General features: G+C 39.2%; 1 protein-coding gene across 1 annotated transcript in view; it reads right to left on the reverse strand.

Annotated features, from left to right (window-relative positions):
• Window positions 1-342: 342 nt before the first annotated feature.
• scamp1 (secretory carrier membrane protein 1) overlaps window positions 343-19,440 on the reverse strand; it is a 30,027-nt gene continuing 10,929 nt past the window's right edge. The window contains exons 2-9 of the mRNA XM_027179464.2: window positions 15,898-15,975; window positions 15,599-15,706; window positions 8,613-8,724; window positions 8,091-8,219; window positions 4,950-5,109; window positions 4,277-4,378; window positions 4,047-4,164; window positions 343-3,856 (exon numbers count right to left, since the gene is read on the reverse strand). Coding sequence (XP_027035265.1) covers window positions 3,707-3,856; window positions 4,047-4,164; window positions 4,277-4,378; window positions 4,950-5,109; window positions 8,091-8,219; window positions 8,613-8,724; window positions 15,599-15,706; window positions 15,898-15,975 — 957 coding nt within the window. The 3' untranslated portion in view covers window positions 343-3,706. The remainder of the gene's footprint in view (window positions 3,857-4,046; window positions 4,165-4,276; window positions 4,379-4,949; window positions 5,110-8,090; window positions 8,220-8,612; window positions 8,725-15,598; window positions 15,707-15,897; window positions 15,976-19,440) is intronic.

Below are 19,440 nucleotides of genomic sequence, written 5' to 3' on the forward strand. Positions count from 1 at the left end.
GCTAGGACCCAAGGTTTCACCAGCAGAGCATCACACTACCTCCACCAGCTTGCCTTCTTTCCATAGTGCATCCTGGTGCCATCTCTTCTCCAAGTAAGCGACGCACATGGAGCCGGCTGTCCACATGATGTTAAGAAAATGTGATTCAACAGACCATTACTGCATGATCCAGTTCTGATGCTCACATGCCCACTATAGACACTTTTGGTTGTGTTTATGGGTCAGCATGGTGCAGCTACACAGCCCTAGACCTTTTTTAGCACCTCATATCCATATGTAAGAACCCAAAAGCATGAATATTAAGGGAGGAGTAATGGGGAAAAAACAACTACCAGAAGCAGGTTAAGTAATCCATTTTCTTATTTTATTTCTGTGTTAATACAATAAATATACAAAACTCAAACTACTCAACATGCGACTGCAGAGGGAGACAAGAGTGCATTTGTACAGTACAATGAAATTATTCAGGACAACAGGCAACCACTCGTCAATTATTATTATTGATTTTTTTTTTTTTTTTTTACAAAATATACAAATATCCCTTCGGTTTGCTCGAACGAACTTCGCAACACCACCTCCTCAGTGTTTCAACTAATAATGTCATTGAGTTCAAAAATCACAACTTAAAAGCCACAATTCAACGCAACACACGCACAGGCTCACGTTACATCTTTCTATGGACTTTCCAATTTGATTTGTGTTAATATAGAACGAACATTCAGGTGCCATTTGTTGAAACAAAGTTTTAAAAAAAGGAAGAACAACTTGCAGCAGCTCATCTCAAGATGATAGAATCGGAAAACCTACAATAGCAAAAGTAAATGGAAAGGGGTGAACAAAACTAAGCTAAGTAAAGAAACCGTTTTGAAGTGAATACTGCAAAGAAGTGACTGAGACTACACCACACACACACCGTCTCAAAACATAAAAGACCCATAATTAGGAGTGTTTCTCAGATACTTGTTGCTCAGAGCTCATGGTTGCATTAATCAATCATTGTGGACACTTTAAATATATTGCCCTTTCGTGATGTTCATGGCCAAAAACATCCACTAAATTAAACATATAGAAATATATCAGATTAATATTTTTTCTAATTGTTTTGCAGAAATCTGTTAATCAGCCACAGTTCTAGTCAAAACTACTAAAAAAAAGTAAAAGTAAAAAATTGAACTGGATTTTTTCTTTTTTAGTAGTGTCTTGGATATGTCAAAGATTACTAATAACATTGGCATTTGTGTTATTTTTTTCTCACTCATTTACATATCAGGGCTGTTTTATCCCCCACTGCACAGCCATGATATGAAGAGGTAGGGAAGAGGTAAAAATTGCAATTTTTACTGTTGACCATGTAATTGGGCCATTGACCCATTACACAGGTCTGTGCAAATTTTTACATGGCGTTCTATGGAGTAATCAGAGGTTTGTACAGTATGTGTTTGTGTGAGAGAGAGACCATGATATGTCAGAAAAAATCATAATATACACCTCAGTTCTCAGAAATACAATTTTCCTACATGTAGTAAACTAAAAACACTGTGTGTGTGTGTGTGTGTGTGTCAGTTTTATTTGTGCCTGCTGCCTTTTAATGGTGAGAAGTACAGACTTGTTTAAAAAAAGGTGTTTATTTAAACACTTGCATGCTGTCCTTCTAATCATTTGTCATTTGATGGTAAGAAGAGCAGCAAGCACCATACAGATAGGCATAAAGAGAATTAGTACAGCTGAAGTGGCAGAAATATCCCATCTGCTCCTGACACGACTGAATAAGGAGAATCAGATGCTGAGTTTGTTGTGGGCCTTTTATCATCCTCTGTAGATTCCTCCAAAGAGGTGTATTCAGAGGATCCTGAATCTGGATGGATTGGGAGAAATGAAGTATGCTTTCCCCCCGGCTTCTAGAGGCTAGAGGCACTCCAGGGCCAACGCAGTATGCTACATCCACATTTATTTTTTACCAAGGAGATAGCTAATCTCGTTGTCAGAATGACCAACCTCCATGGGCACCATAAAAAATCAGCTCAAGGTGGACGACACTGGGCATACCTGGGCGGCTTTTACACGATGCTATTTTCAGAGCCACAATGTTGTTAGTAATCTTCATATTGTTAGTAATCTTTGACCTATCCAATACTCTAATAATATGTATAATAAAAATCAATAAAACATTTTTTAAAAATACTTTTTTAAAAATAATTTTATATTAAAAATAAGTCATTTTGTGTGCATTTGTTATGCAAATTCATGATATCACTAATTTTTATTTTAAAGATTTAGTAGTTCTGATTAGAACTGAGGTTAATTAACAGCTTTAAGCAAAATATATTTGAAAAAAAATATTAATCTGATATATTTTTATATAAAATTAAATTAATGGACATTTGTGGTCTCAAAGTGCACACATGCTTCAAGACCATTTGAATACAGAAAACTATAGACCTGGTCAAAAATTCTAAATACTCTTTCCAAAGTACATGTTGTATAAAGTTTTGTCCAAAAAAAATCTTTCCTGTAACACAGATAAAGATATGGCCAAAACATGGAAAAACTATGCCACCTAATGGCCAAAAATGTCCCGGAGTCCAGAAAGGTTAATGATAAATAAAAAAACATAATCTAAAATCTAAAGTGTCCTGTTGGACAGAAATGATAAACCTAAGTGAGATCACATGCTGTGGAGTTAATCAGCTTAAGACTCACCCAAATTCACTTGGTACACACACAATCACACTCACACATACACACACTCCAAAACTAGCATGGTATCATCTTTTCTCGATTTTTCTACATCTCATGAGCGTGCCATTAGTAAAACAGAAGTGGGAGACTTTCCTTGCAGACAGTGTCTTCTATTGGGGTTTTTGCTTAACATCAGCACGTAAAACCTCTGAATCAGGACCTGGACTGAGGCTTAGTGAGCTTCTCAAGCATGTCAAACCCAACTCATGTGTTTGTAGGTCATTAAACAAGCCTCAGAAGTGAAGTGAAGGAGCTTCGACGTATTTTCAGTAAAGCAGGAACAGCGTGTAAGGCAGAATCGGAGATTTAAAAAAGCAACAGAAGAACCACCTGGATCTCCCACTGGGTGCAACAGTGAGGGACATTCCTACTGGCCAATGAGAGGCAGGATTGAAATGCTTGTTGGTGTGAGATAGGAGATTGTGTTGATGACTTGGAAAGCCTTTCAAAACTCTGTTCACTTTGGATGTTCACAGCAAGTGGAGAGAATCCTTGCTGATAACATTACCTGTTTTTTGTTTTAATGAGGAGCAGGAATCAGCACACTCAATCAGAACTGGAGAGTGACTGGAGTATAACAAGTTCACACGCACGCACGCACGCAAGCACACACGCACGCACGCACGCAAGCACACACACACACACACACACACACACACACACACACACACACACACACACACACACACACACACACACACACACACACACACACACACACACACACACACACACACGGCATAACCATCTGTGCGCAACAGCCAGTTGAGTGCATCTGCTGAGTGAAAAGGGTGGAGTCTCAGTCAGCCAATGGAGTGCACAGAGTCGATGAAAGGGGTGGAGTTGAGGATCCTCCACATCTGAGACAGGCTTACAGGTGACTCATGTCAAAGGAGTACAGTAAGAAAGAATGAAAAAGGGAGAAAGTGGGAGGAGCTTAAAGTTAGGCCTGCTCTCTCTCGGCCAATCAGAACTGCTCTTTGAATGCTCCGCGAGCAGCTGTTGAAGCGGCGTTAGCGGCCGCTGTTTGGACTGTTTTATTGGACATGACACCGGTGGCAAATTCTTGTTGGGCCTTCTCAAAGCTGGCACCAGTGGTTCGATACAGCCCGTGGACCTACAAACACACACATTACATTACATTACATTATGGTACTAATCCATTTTCAATAGCTGCAATTCTAGTGGTTAAGAATTGTAAAGAGAAATTACAAACACACATCACCATAAATTTCACAAATTAGCTTCTATATTTATTATTGCACGTTCTCTTTATTCGTTTTAATGTCTCAGACAGGCAACTTTACCTTTTTAAACATGATGAGAGAGATGACAGCAGAGGCAGTAAACAGAGCAGAAATCAGGATCATGATGATGCCGACAGGAATACTTTTATTAAGGCCGGTTAAGGCAGAGATCCACCCACTGCACGCACAAACACACAAACACACACAGAACAATGAATGCCACAAACACACAGATTTCATGTGCAATTCCATTATCATGGACTTAATATGAAATAAGCATGTGAGAATACCTGACTCCCCAGCCTGTAATGCCAATAGCCTGCATCACATGGACACCGAACTGACAAATATAGACAAAGAAAAACACAAAGAAGCGGAAAGAGCTGTCACTCCTGTGAGCGCAGAGACAGAGAGAGAGACAGAAAGACAAACAGACAGAGAAAATAAATAAATATTGTTAAATGTGTCTGTGTTTTACTGATCAAACGGGTGCATTAAAGTCATTTTGTACTATTCAGATTTGCATATGGGCTGATGTTTCATACAACATACATATGTCATAAAACATGATGGGAGATGCTGTTCTAGGGAAATAATCAACTATGGCCAAGTGTGATGCTGCCCAACCTCAAAATTGTTTATTTTCCTATAATTTCAGTTATGCTATGGTCATTCACCAGTGCTAGCAATATTTAATTTATTAATGAATAGCATGTATTGTAGCATTTTTTTTTTATTATTCATAGGTATGTTTACTCATTTCATCACTTGTGTTATAGCAGTTATATGCAAGTCATTTCCTGATTGTGTAATCATAGGAGTCATCTCTTCACTTAAAACTCATAACTCATCATATGAACACACACATACTTTTTTTAAAGGACCACATAAAGAGACTGCATTGTTTTAGCACTGTTTAAGGTGGAATCTTAAAAGTTTAGGGAATGTTAGGCTAAATGTTACCTGAACGCTCCATACAGAGGTCTGTACCAGCAGACGAATGAGCAGGGAGTGAAGAGCATGAACCACAGCATGGCCAGGCCAAAGTCAACACCACGCAACGAATCGACGCAAAACCACGCCAAGCAGCCGAAGATGTTCAGGAATAGTGTTGCTGTGTGGACTGTAGGGAAAAGAAAATAACAACAGATCTTCAACAAAGTCAGTGTATAGTATAGCAGAGAAACCACACACTCTGTCCCCAACCTCCTCAGTTGGGGTATGTGAAGAAAATAATTCCACTGTGCTGTAATGTATATGTGGCAATAATAAAGGCTTCTATGCCCATTCTTCTTAAAAAAAAAGAAAAAGAAAAAAGAAAAGAAACGGTGCAACCAGACAGGGAAGCACTTACATACAAAAAAAATACTGATCCCGAATATCTACTGCTGTATTCATAAAATCTATTCTCTACAGTTTGACTTTGAAATATCGAGTTATAGGAGAGTAATGATTTTTATCCAGGGTCATCTAAATGAGGACAGGTTACATTTGGAGTCTGGTTCCTTCCTCAGGGTGATCTCGCCACTGTCGCCTCAGACATGTGCAATAGGAGTCTTGACTTTACGTCTGGTAGCTTTTGAGATGAATAGCTGAATTCAATCATACATGTTGTGTCAAACTGAATGAATATGAATAAAATAAACGACAAAGTCTGTTTAGCTGAGCACAGCAATGACATTAGCCCCAAATAAAAACTCATTTGTCTGTATCCATGTCAGAATTAATATTAATCCTTCTGTCTGCAGCCTAATGCAAAATGGAGAGGAGAAAAAAAGGGTGATTCAATTATTCATTACTGGAGAAAGAAGCCAAGAATCCGGTGTTAAATGTGTGTGTTCCTGTTGAACAATGGCGAGTTAGAAATCTTTTAAAATCGAATTTCATTTTGTTCCTATTTAAAAGCTCTTGATTGTATAGCTCACGTACATAAATTGGTTTTATTGAAGCTAGCTAAACACCATGCTCTGCTGATATGGAGTCATAATGCAAGCTGAAGTGTACCTGGCACAAACATTCATTGACATGTAAATAAGACTAAGGGAGATGTAAGATACAGCTGTAAGTTTGTGGACACATTATTACAGTTATTGCTGTATATATGCTGAATATCCATTTTTTGGTATTTGATCTAGTTTTTGCTGTGGGAAATTATGTTCATTCAGCCACTAGAGCATTAGTGAGATCAGGCAATGATGCTCCAGGTTATCATAAAGGTGTACAGAGGGGTTGAAGTCAGGGCTCTGGGCAGCATACTCGGGTGGTTCCATGTGTCTTCATGTAGCTCGTTTTGTGCACAGGGGCATCGTCATGCTAAAACACGCCTGGGCCTCCGAGTTCCAGTGGGAAGGGAAAATGTTGAAAATGTTACAGCATACAAAGACAATCTAGACGATTGTGTGCTTCTAACATTGTTGCAACATTTTAGGATGAAAAAAGAAGCATGTGAGTGAGAGAGACATCCGAATTTAGTCAAAAACCAAAGAAACTCAAGATCAAACTAGATTTGTAAAGTTCGTCGCGACAAACTTTGATGTTGGCTTTGACGAGGCAAGTATTCGCAAAGGCCGGTACTTTTTGGAGGCAAGTGGACATAAGGATCAATGTTACTTTTGGAGGCAAGTGGACAGAAATATAGGGTGCCAAAACATTTGGAGGCATGTGGAGACGAGCATGTGACGTCATCCGAATACTCCTGGGGAAGTTCCCCTCAATGGGCTGAGTGTTTTGATACGTCACATGTTCATGTGGTGCTAATATTTGATTTTCATGTGACGTCAAGTGATGTCATAAGAATACCCGTGAAGCAGTTCCCCTCATTGTGCTGAGGGTTTTGATATATCACATGCCCATGTTGTGCAATTTTATTTATTTTCACGTGACATCACGTGACGTCATCAGAAAACCCGTGAGGAAGTTCCTCTCATTGTTCTGAGGGTTTTGATACGTCACATGTCAATGTTGTAAAAAGTTTTTTGATTTGGCATATTTTGGGGCGGGGCTGTGGCACAACCGAAAGGCCAGTCGGTACACCAATTTAAAACTTTGTTCAGAGTATCACCCTAAAGGATCTGGCCGAGTTTGGTGTAGATAGTTCGGAAGCTTGCCGAGTTATAAACCTCCAAAATTTATAATGGGAGTCTATGGGGAAAAAAGGCCACTTTGAGGCCCAGTACCGGAAGTACCGATACTCGGGTCACTTAGAAAAGTAATGGCAACAAACTTCAAACCAGGGTCTGCAACATATCCGAATTTGGTGCATGTGGCTCGAAAGCCCTAGACCGCATTAAGTTTTATAAATTTTTGTCCAAGCTGAAATAGGAAAACAGAATGTTGGCTTTTTGCCAACATAATTACAGCGATGGCTTTAACAAATGTACACAAGAGTGCTTTATCACCAATGTCACACCCATCCTAACACAATGAGCAAACTCAAATAACACACCTGTGTGACATGCTCACGCCGAGCTCCACTGGAACTTTCTGGGTTGTTTATATCTCGTGAAGAAAACTGCTAGCCAGGGCACCCAGGAGAGGTTAGATTATGTATCTGGGTAATGATGAGATATGCCAAAGGAGAATGGCCAGGCTTATTTATTTATGCAACAGAAAGGATACAGTAACTCAAATAACCATGCTATTTATCTGATACAAGTAGGGCTGTGTATCGGCAAGAATCTAGCGATACGGTACGTATCACGATACAGATGCTGCGATACTGTAAGAAAGGCGATATACTGTATATTGGGATATTTCTTATATTAGGAAAGTTTGATCTGCATTAATCAGTCCCTGTAACCTTGTCAAATAGGTTTCAACTGAAATTAAAATTCTCTCATGTTCTCGTGATGTCCTGGCTCATCATGTCCTATACTGCCCAAACCTGCATGCACAGCAACAATCCCAGGCCTAAAATTTATTTATCATTCCCAAATACCTCCACACACTCCATCTGTCTGTTGAACCCTGACTATGGAGATGCATTGTAGACTTTGATGCCTTAAGATTTTCCCAGACCACCACACCACACACCAGCAGGGCAGTCTGGCTGACAGGGAGAAAGAGCATCTGAAAGTGGCTTATGATTGGACAGAAGACACTCACACATCCACAGGTAGTACATGATCTTAACGGTCTTCTGAAACTCCACCGGGATGTCCACTGATATGTCATGGTAGAAACACGGTCCCACGGGAAACTTCTCAGGCAGCGGTGGCCAGTTGTTTTTCCTCCCTGAAAAAGCAAACTTTAAACTTAGATATCGGTTTTTATTTTATTCGCATAAATTCACTCTATAACGGTCACCAGGCAGGCAGAAAAAAAAGAGATGCAGCAACTGGCAATGCAATTTAAACGAGTGACTATTTCTAAAAAAATGTAGCTATTAAATATTGAGATTTTGTTCACATAAGCTTATTTTGCATAAAAAAGAAGGAAGAAGGAAGGAAGGAAGGAAGGAAGGAAGGAGGAATGAAGAAGAAAAAAGAAGAAGAAGAGGAAGGAAAAGGAAGCAGGAAGAAGAATCTTGAATTTGCCAAGATATTTTGAAGTAACTGAAGACTTCACATATGATACGGCACAAAAGTAAAAGTGCTCCATTTAGTAAGTGGCTAAAATAGTCCACACCTCCAGAGGCATTGAGTGACTGCATCTCTCTCTCTCTGCGGTCGAGCTCTGCAGCTTTCCTCTCCAACTCTTCCTGCCTCCTCAGCAACTCAGCCTGGGCCCGTGCCTGATCCTGAAACACACACACACAGCATTATAATGCGCCCCATTACAAGTCAGTTTGAAAAGGTGACAGAAAATGAAGGGAATCTGGTCCACAGACACAAACGCCATACTGTTACATGTTATATTATGCTAATGTATAATGTTTCACAATGTGTTCGAAGAAATTAATAAGCACTTGCTGTTAATCTCCCCTGGATTCAATCCAGCAACACTCTCTTTTGTTATACACACACACACACACACACACATGCAGTGTAAACAGGAACAATAAAACATGGCATGTATGAAACAGGTTTTATGTAGCTGTCTATTTACACAACTGATGGAACCTGATAACCCAATATGCTGAGTACAAAATTTGTAGGAAAATAAATGAGTGAGTAAATACCCAAGGAAACATTGTGGGTGGATTTAGTCACAAGGAAAATAGTCAGTTTTCACAGCAAAAACACAGTCCTTCCCTTGTGTGGAAAGCAGATGATGTACACTAGATGATGATGTAGATGATATGTAATAGAAGTTCGAAACTGAAACTGATAGTGGTAAATAAATCGGATGCATTTTTATAAGTTTATTATGTCTGCATAACATGTTCCTGTTATCATTTAGTTATAGCAGGTACAAGAAGTTGTTTCCTTATCAGTTGTTTATTTAACATTTTACTAAACTGTGACACTTCTAGCAGAGCTGTTTTTCAGAAAATGATTGAACACCTTCTGTCCAATCAGATGCTTTTCGTTGTATTTTTAATGTTTGCAGTGTTGCTAAATGACACCTGTCTTGGCAATAGAACTCATCCTGTGGCCGGTTGAAAGAACTTTTGTCTTTTGCCAAACCTTCTGGTACTGAACGGTCCTACAAACAATGTGAAAAGTGTTGGAAGGTCCCTTTAGGGAACAAAACTACCCCTGACCTCCTTATGACTGATCAAGTGGTCCTTACATGGGGCTATAGCTGGTCATGTTACTCCTCATGTGGCTTTTTTTCTGTTAGTTCCCTATAGCCAAATTCTAGTTGGCACCACACACACACTCAACCCCACAGCATTGCTGAATTAAACATTACACCGTATGTCCCTAACGGCTGAGGGGTCCATCATGTGCTGGTTGGGGTGATTGGCTGGGTCACTCTGCTGTGGGGGGAAAACATCCATACATTGCTGATGTAAATAATAATTCAGTACTTATACTTAATCTACTTAAGTCCAGTGACATTTGTACACATTTTGTTTCAGTGCTGAAAACTATACAGGGTAAAGAAGCTTCTCATATTTTTTGTACACATTTCGTGCCATGTGTTTTAGGATTAGAGGTTGTAACCTAATTGTTTTCTCCAGATTTCTACAAGACAAATCAGCTAATTACCATGGCCCAGGTTCACTCGTTCAAGTGTAAAAAGCCCTTCTCTTACTTTCACTCATGTCTGGGATTGTGTAAACCCTATGGAAACAGAATCCCGGGTTATCTTATTTCATGCTTCACACTGCTCATACTTTATTAACAATTAATCCTGGGTCTTCATAATCTAACATTTAACACTGTACATTCCTAAACCCTGGCTTAACCTCTTTATTTACATATTCGCCTTGTACACTCCAATGACTGGACAAATACAACTCAAGGTCAGTTTAAATAACAGCATGTCTCTTGTTGCTAAGAATCTAGCTGTAACATTCTAACATGGCATGGTTTCACACTAGACATGACTGGCACTGCAATGCGAGGTTAACATTGTGCAAGTAGTACCATCCCAGCTTCATAACCCTGGGTAAAAAGCAGTGTTAATCCCACCTATGAGACGATAACCCAGCGGTTAAGTGCAGTGTAAAAAGTCCTAGTATGTGAGTGTAAACATTGTGTGCAAACATGTAATACGCTAATTATACTACAAGAACACCACTGTTTGAGGTGCCAACTAGTAAAACTAAGCTATATTATCAGCATGTGGCACAGAAGGGCCCAGGTGCACGTTCAATGTGGTGGTTATTCTATTGGTTTCTGAATATTTTATAAGAGAGAAGAGTAAACAGTGTTTTTGGTGTTTAAAAACCAGCTATAAGACTGTATCAGGCTTTATGAAGGCCTTTCCTCCATTTCTCGATCTCTCTGCCCCAGTCATCCTTTCCTGCCTGTTACAGTGGCCTTCACACTCACTCTCATTTGTTATGAGCACGGAGTGTGCTGTCTCAGGAGACAAGCCTGACTGTGTGTGTCTTTGAATCTGTCTATTGTTTGTATCTTATAGATCGAAATGTACTTCTTGTTATTAGTTCAAGGAAAATCAAACCCTTATAACAAGCAGAATCCCAATGAAGCATACATACCCATACATAACCCTCCACACACACACACACACACACTTTATTAGGAGCACTATACAAAAACCAAGTAGCGATTCCACAAGATCTCAGACACATTCTTTGATATTCTGGTCCATGTAGACATGACAGTATCACCGTTGCAGTCACGCTGTGAATCTCCTGTTTTACCATGTAGCAAAGGTGATGTACTAAATTCAGAGCCAGCGACTGGTAAGCACACTGAACTTATTGCCATGTTCATGAAACCAGGTTGAGAAAAATTGCAGCTATGAAGGGAAGCACATGGTCAGCAATGACACTCAAATAGGCCGTGGCTTTCACGTGATGATTGCATGGACGTAACTCAGTTTATTCCTAATAAGGATCCTAATGAAGTGCTTAGGAGTGATGTTATGTTCACAACATACATTCCTTCATGAAAGAATTTTACTGTGCAGCCTCAGATTCTTGCTCTTGGCTGACAGGACAGGAACATGAGGTGGCCTTGTGCTGTTGAAACCTGTCTGCTCAAAAAGCTAAGCTTGTTCATTCGGAGATGTTGTATCCTTCCTGACCAGTCTGAACCATGCTGGCTGTTCCCCTCTGATCACTCGTATCAACTCAATGGATGTTTTGTTTTGCTGCACCAATCTGTGACTGTGTATGATTTTCACTGTGAAATGTTTCCTAAAATACATCAATATGGCTACAGACTCACTGATATGTATTAAGCTTTGAGCAGCATTTCTGGGGATCAGGCATTCGGACTTAGCGAATTGCGCATTTAAAGACATGAAAAGCAATCAGGAAGACAGAACTTGGATTCAAAAGTGTTTAGTAGATCTGCCAAAAAATATTCTTATTATAGTGTTTTAATAATGATTTAACCACAGCACAAACAGTAGCAAAATTTACATTTATGGCATTTGGAAGAGTCATTTATTGGCATTTGTTTTAAAGTCTCTGAATAACTTAATACATTAACATTGGTTCACTGAATTTCAGACTTAGAATACCATCAACCTAAATCTTTTTTAAAAAAAAATATACACATAAAACAAACAGGGAAAAATAAGCGCTAGTTTAAGATTTCTGAAAGGTGTAGGTCTTCACCCGTTGTTTGAAGAAGTTGGTCAGTTGTCAGGACACCTAGAGGAAGTTTATTCCACCATCTCTGTGCCAGTACAGAAAAGATTCTTGCTGTATACCTACCTCTTACCCTGAAAGATCGATAGTTGAACAATATTCTCAGACTATAGGAGGAACGGTCTAGATCAGGGGTCGGCAACCTTAAACACTCAAAAGAGCCATTTGGACCCGTTTCCCACAGAAAAAAAAACACAGGGAGCCACAAAACCCATTTGACATCTAAAATGAAGAGAACACTGCATATCGTTTTTTAAATTTATGGAAAGTATAGAAAAAACTGTAGTGTGTTGCATTTATGCTACCGAGTAAATGAAACTCTACTGAGTAAATGATATTTTATTTCTGCAAGCAAACAAAAATATTTTGAACAGTTTGAACCAACCTTAACAAAAAAGATGCTGGGTTGAAGGTTACTTGATGTTCAATGTCTGATTGAGTCCTCTTCGTATTCATGACATCGAAATTTTAACTTGCTGGCTGCAGCAAACCAAAAACGCGTCTGCTTCTGTGTGTCAGATTTCGCAAGTCGGCAGTTATGACGCATATTTTGAGGGACAAAAAAATTAAACACTGTTTATTTTCATGTTACAAGAGCATCATAACCTTAGAAGTTATTTTCTTTTAAACTAACTAACAAATAAAATTAATTTAAATTAAATGTTTATTTTCCAAATCTACAGTTAGCCGCAGCAGAGGGATGAAAGAGCCACTTGTGACTCCGGAGCCGCGGGTTGCCGACCCCTGGTCTAGATGAACAAATGGGCAGCCAGAATTGGACAGTAGGTAAAGTAAGATTAGGTAGCAAAAATGGCACTTGGATAGAAGCATTTCAGTCCGTTTTTTGTAAATATTTGTTGCATACACGGAGGACATGGTCCAGAAGACACGTACCAAGATCGATGTCAGAGTGCAAGGTGGTGTCTGAGATTTTGCCTCACTTCTTGATTTGTTGGCAAACCGTTAGGAGTATCCAAATTCTGAAATCTGACCAAATCTGACCCAGTACTTGGCCCAAATTTTGTAAGAATGTTCCTTAGACCCTTTCTATTCAGTGTGCCAAATTCAAGTTTGCTTTAGAAATATAAAGGTAGAAGAACAACAGGATGCCTATGAACCTTGGATGCTTTGCCTCCTAAAGGTGTCATTAATATGGTAGTGCTCTTCCTATCCTGCAGTCATGTGCAAGTTACTGCCTGGGTAAATAAGACATGCCCTGTCATATAGGAAATATTCGTTAGGAGATCAGTTGTGATAGTCAGTTAGGAAACAGATATATGCAGTGTTGTAATGTAACGAAGTAAAAATACTTCGTTACCGTACTTAAGTAGAAATTTCACGTATCTGTACTTTACTTCGCTATTTAAATTTATGTCAACTTTCACTTTTACTCCACTACATTTCCTAGATAAAATGTATACTTTTACTCCGTTATATTTCCACTAAGCATCTTCGTTACTCGTTACTACAAAATAAAATCATAAGAAATGTGTGAGACTGCATTAAGGGAGGTTTGGCGAATCACTGCTCCTAGATTGCATTACGCACGTCCGCACGCTCTACGGAGAAGCTCAGGTACGCGCAGAGTGCACGCACAGTCGGAGCTGGGGGCGTTTATCTATAACGTTAATCCGCTGAAAGCCACAAAGACGGCAAACAAAAGCAGTGAAATGTCACTATTCTTATTACCAGAGTTGATAGCACAAATAAAATATTAATGCAAAAAATCCATTAAATACTAAATAAAAATAACATTTATTGATTTGGTCTTTGTCTTGTGAATATTTTTTTTTATTAAAGACTGCATTCATTGGACACACTGTTTGTAGAGAATGCACACGAACTGATTTGATTCAAGATTGGCATCATGAATAAAATTTCGCTTACTATTTAGTCATATAATATACAGTATAATATAAACTCTACTTGTTTTAAATTCTCACTGAGGGCTAAACCCCCTAAAGATGAAACCACCGCCCCTGCTCTACCGAAAATCACTGAAATTTTACTTTTTACTTTTACTTCAAATACTTAAGTACATTAAATATCAGAAAATTACTTTTGATACTTAAGTACAGTAAATATCAGATACTTTAAGACTTTTACTTGAGTAATATTCTAAAAGGTGACTTTCACTTCTACCAAAGTCTTTTTCTAGTAGGATACTTGTACTTTTACTCAAGTATTGCTTTCTAGTACTTTATACAACACTGGATATATGACATGCAAATGAATAGACCGAATACACACACACCCACATGAAAAGTGGCAGTTTTTACTGCTGGGCTACTTTTGGAAAAACAAAAGGTTGTGGGTGGGAAAAGTCCTCACAGTTCAAAAGTTCCTGAAACGAAACATAATTCATTTGTCAGATGCTGAATCTATGATGTACATCACAATATCTGTTCTAAGATATTTTGTAAAGATTGGCAGCGGAAAAGAAGGATTGTGGAATGACATTAGGTGGCTATGACCAAATAAATAAATAATTAAATCATCTGTGCTAGAACATTTAAAGCTTATTTTTGTGCGCAGTTTTTAAGATTTGGTTGAGACCTGCCAACTCTGGGTATAATTTTGACAGTATCCACAGCTGTGTCCCAAGGGATGCACAAGCCAGCAGCATGTGCAAGAAGTACAGCGTGAAACAACATAGTGCTTAGCGACAGACACCCAAGTAGAAATTGAACAGTGTGTCTCATATCATGTGAAAACCAGGATGGAGCAAAACAACAAAACAACGAACAGCGCAGAAGTAAAGACCTGACCATATAAAATGAGTGGAAGCTGGATAACAGGGACAGTCTGACTACAGTTAGACTTATAATATCCAAAACACTGCCATACTGGTGAGCTGACTTTTCCTCTGTTAGTTCAATTTCCTCACTCCCTGCGGCTCATTTTCTGCTTATCAGTCGCTGGTTACTGAAGAGGAATCCAGCAGACCAGCACGAGACAACGATATGGTGCATCCAAACTTGATACTGTTACATGATTGGCTGTTAGTGCGTCACTCCCTAGGTTGCTAGGTTACCAGAGAGTGAGTGCCTTTGTTAATGCAACCAAACTTGCTTCACAACCTCTGTTTTCTTCTGACGAAATATGAAAAATATCAAATGTTTTATCAAACACATTGTCTATCGCAATACATATCGTTATTGTTTTATCGCCTAGTCCTAACTCAGAGGTTAGGAAAGTACAGCATGAACAATCAGATTATGAATAATCAGGCCAACTGGCAAAGAATAACAGTGTGTGAAACATCAATCAAGATAACCCAGGATTCTGTTTGCCTGGAGATAAACAGTGACCCAGGCTTAACTAGTCCAAGTGTGAAAAGCCCTTGTGTGAAGCTGTTGCTTTGGGTTTGGCAGTAATGCTCTTTTCCAGTCATCTAGGCAATTTAGAACTGTCCCTTGAGAATCGATGTGTGTACCTGTGTTTGTTGCGGCTGTGAATAAGCTGGAGGTTCCTCAGTGGGCTTCATGATGGCGGGCTGTGTGTTAGCAGTGGGTGGGACTTTGGGACCTGAGCCAGGTGGAGCCTAACACAACAGAATGAAGCATTAATACCGTACAGTAGGCTATTTGATGATGCAAATCAAAGTTATATTATGAAATATCTGTTATGAGGTGAGAATTTTTGCAAACACCACCCTTTAAAAAAATGACGAATACAGCTCAAACATGAATATAAACTAATATAAGCTCCATAATGTGATATAAAGAGACTTACTGGTTTTGTATCTGTAAATGGGTTGTACTCCTCCAGTCCGGGTGGCGCATTCCGTGTTACTTGTGTCACTGAGGGATCCTAAAAAAAAACATAGAACAAAGAAGAGTAATCCGGGATTAAACAGGCATAGGATAACCTCTGCAGTTCTGCTTAAAACAGAAACATCATTCGACTCGTTGAATCGCAGTAATCGATTTGTCTTGGAGAGAGCAACAGAAATATTCTGTCTCCTGCATATCACTTTGTTACATTACAAACGGCATAGTGAACACATCCAGTACCACACACCACAATCAGTCGGTATAGATCATCACAAAATACACAGCAGGTGTGTTGGATGACAATGGTGCAAAGTGCTAAGAGGTCACACCAAAATGTGTTAAACTGTGAAAGGTGTTAAACTGTGATGAAATCAGCTTACATCTTTAGATTATATATTCAGTAAGCTCGTGTCCTTTATATGGGGGTGGAACCATGTTGGATGAAACCACTCCCATCAGGACAGAAAATGATTTGTAATTAGATAATGGTGATGAGTCAGAAAACATTTGTATTGAACTGCAGTGAATGAAAATGCAAAGACCCAAACCATGTCAGTTAACCCTCACAACATAAGAGCCACTATTTTCTTTGCTTCTTTCCTTTAAATTCGTCACCTGTCTGTAGCTCCTTTGCTACTAGTTAGTGAATAGATATTTAATTAAATGCAAGATTGGAGAAAGAAAAGTCTTCAATGTGGTGTCATCAGTGGAGGTACTTGGGAAATAATGAACAGAAATATCTATTGAATGTCAGCTTGATATTTTATACTGTCCTGTAGTCTGGTGAGCTGGATATCTGATCGCTTGCTCCTGCCCACGTAAGGCTAAGAACCACACGACTGGGACTTTTTTTAGTCCCAAGGCACAGTATGACATTCTGACATGGCTCTCTGTGCACCGCAACATTGGCAAATAGGACATTTTTTTTTTTCTTTTTCTCACTGCCTTACTGTGGATGTAGGGTGTAATGAAAACCCAAATGGTATGATTTCAGTACGGTTAGCAAGCAAGAAACACTCTCACTCTCACTCTCACACACACACACACACACACACACACACACACACACACAATGATTATATTGCTGCAAGTCATCAGCTGTTGTACTATGAAGTAGTCAGGTAACAAAGTTTATCAGTGGCTAGCACAACCAACATTGTACTTAGTGTGCTCTTTGCCACAGATCACATAGCACTCTACTATCTTCACTCCCATTGGTAGTCGCTGCACCAAGCTACTCCATATTTCCAAAAAGTTAAACATTTCTTAATTTTGGCACGTCTTTGGACAACGAAGCCACTGCCAACAATATATGTGATATCACAGGCTTGTGATTTAAATCGACAAGCAGACTCTAATCTTGGGTGGTTTGAACATTTATAGAGTTAAAAACTTGTGAATGCTGTTGTAAGTAATCTGAGGGACTTCTGACATAATAGAGTAGTGTGGATTGTGACAGAACGGTGAGAAAAGACGATTATACAAACACTGTAGAGAAACTCATTTTTCTTTGGCCAATGTGAGCAAATATTACTATCCTGAGATGAGTCATGAGACCAACAGCAAGCCAAGTTTGTTTGTTAAATGTGCCTTGAATAACATGGAGAATAAAGAATAGAACTTGTTTAGGTTCAAAATGTATAAGACGGACTACATGCAGTCCTGTAACTGAAAAGAAACTTGAAAAAAGCACTGAAATGTGAGGTTGTATGAATAAATCGAACATTTGTGCACTACACTGTTAAAGTCTTTTCCTATACAGAGACTGAAGTAACAGGAATAAACCTTGTCCCCCTTTTCAACTGGAGAAACACTTTGGGCTAGATTTAAGACTTTTGTGTGATATTTTCTTTTTAATTGCAGTATGGGTTGGATTATTTGTGAAATCTGGCAACCCTGACTGCAAGATTCATAACTCAATCTCTGAAAACCTTATGCTCGATTGGCTTTTTCTTTTTGTTATGTGGGATCCCAGTACTGATGCATAGACCTAGTCTCAATGTGAAAGCTTTGTCAATATTAAAAAAAACATAAGTGCTTATTTTAAAAGTCTACTAAAACACATAACTGTTAAGGTTGGTCCATGACAATAAATCAGATGTGTAGGCAGACAAATGATCTCTTCTGCTGGCTTTGTGTGTGCGTTAGTAGACTTTTTATAGTTAGCTGATAAAAGTACAGGTTACAGAATCATGTTCTATAAATCTGCAGCAAAAGCGCCTTCTTTCTCCTGCTTCACATTAATCTGTAGTGGCGTCTGCAAAGCTAGAGCTAAATCAGATTATCCTGCGACTACTGGCCGGAAAACCGTGACCGAAAATAGGACCGAAATAAAGTCGCAAAAGATAGAATGGGAAAGAAAGAAAGAAAGAAAGAAAGAAAGAAAGAAAGAAAGAAAGAAAGAAAAAAAAGACTTGGCATATGCTATTTGAGGGCTTCTCTCCCTCTCGTCTCTCGAGCAGTAGGGGGATATTTGATGAAGTCGCAGCCTATAATTTCCATCTGGCAGGGAAACGATGATTCCAATAATTTTCGCTGGCTATAAATAAGCGAAAGCAAGAATCTGTGTGACCAAACAAGAAGGGACATTTCTTTTCCTTTTAACAGCTAGGAAGAAAAGTTTTTTAATTAATACTCTGGTCCTATACCTGACGAACTGTCCACACACTGTTGAAGGAGTTCAGAGTACCTGGGGCATCTCTGGCTAGCTATCAAGAGGCCGGCGCTATGAATATTTTAGATGGTATAGCAATGAATGTTTCATGAACCAACTGTGTGCACACACCGACACAAACACACACAAACACACCCATACCGAGCTGACTGCTTTCTCAAACTCAAAAAATACTGAATGTCTGTATAAGAAGACAGATCAGTAAGGCCTAACTGCCCCTATGCCATTTAGGCCTCAAATACCTCACTTGCTTCTACACAGGTGTGTGTGGTTTGCCTTCGGTGTACAATTTGTCCTGTTTCTAACGAGGGAAACTCGACACCAGTGGTAACTGATTAGGATCCACAGGAGTATGATCCGGATCTAAGCGGCTCTTTAAAGGAATCCTTGAAGGAGGGATGATGTGTCACAGACATTTAGCTATTGTAATGCTGATACTGCTAAACTAATGACTTACATTCGAGTTTTTCTGCACTATATAGCCAAATATTTGTAGACACCTCACCACACCCATATGTCCTTGTTGAGCATCCCAATGCAAAATTTGTCTCCTTATGCTGTGATGAATCTCCCCACACTTCCATGAAGGCTTTCCAGTAGGTGTTGGAGCATTAGTGAGATCTGACTCTGATGTTAGATGAGGAGGTCTGGTGACCAGTCTGGTATTCCACATTCAGCCCATAGAGGTTTAATTGGGTTGAGGTCAGGGCTCTGTACAGGACGCTCATGTTCTTCAAGTCCAGACTGAGCAAACCATATCTTCAAGCTGCTTGCTTTGTGCACAGGAGCACTGTCATGTTGAAACATGTTTGGGTCTTCAGTTCCAGT

Source organism: Tachysurus fulvidraco, chromosome 21 (genome assembly GCF_022655615.1).
Source record: "Tachysurus fulvidraco isolate hzauxx_2018 chromosome 21, HZAU_PFXX_2.0, whole genome shotgun sequence".
Classification (NCBI taxonomy): Eukaryota; Metazoa; Chordata; class Actinopteri; order Siluriformes; family Bagridae; genus Tachysurus; species Tachysurus fulvidraco.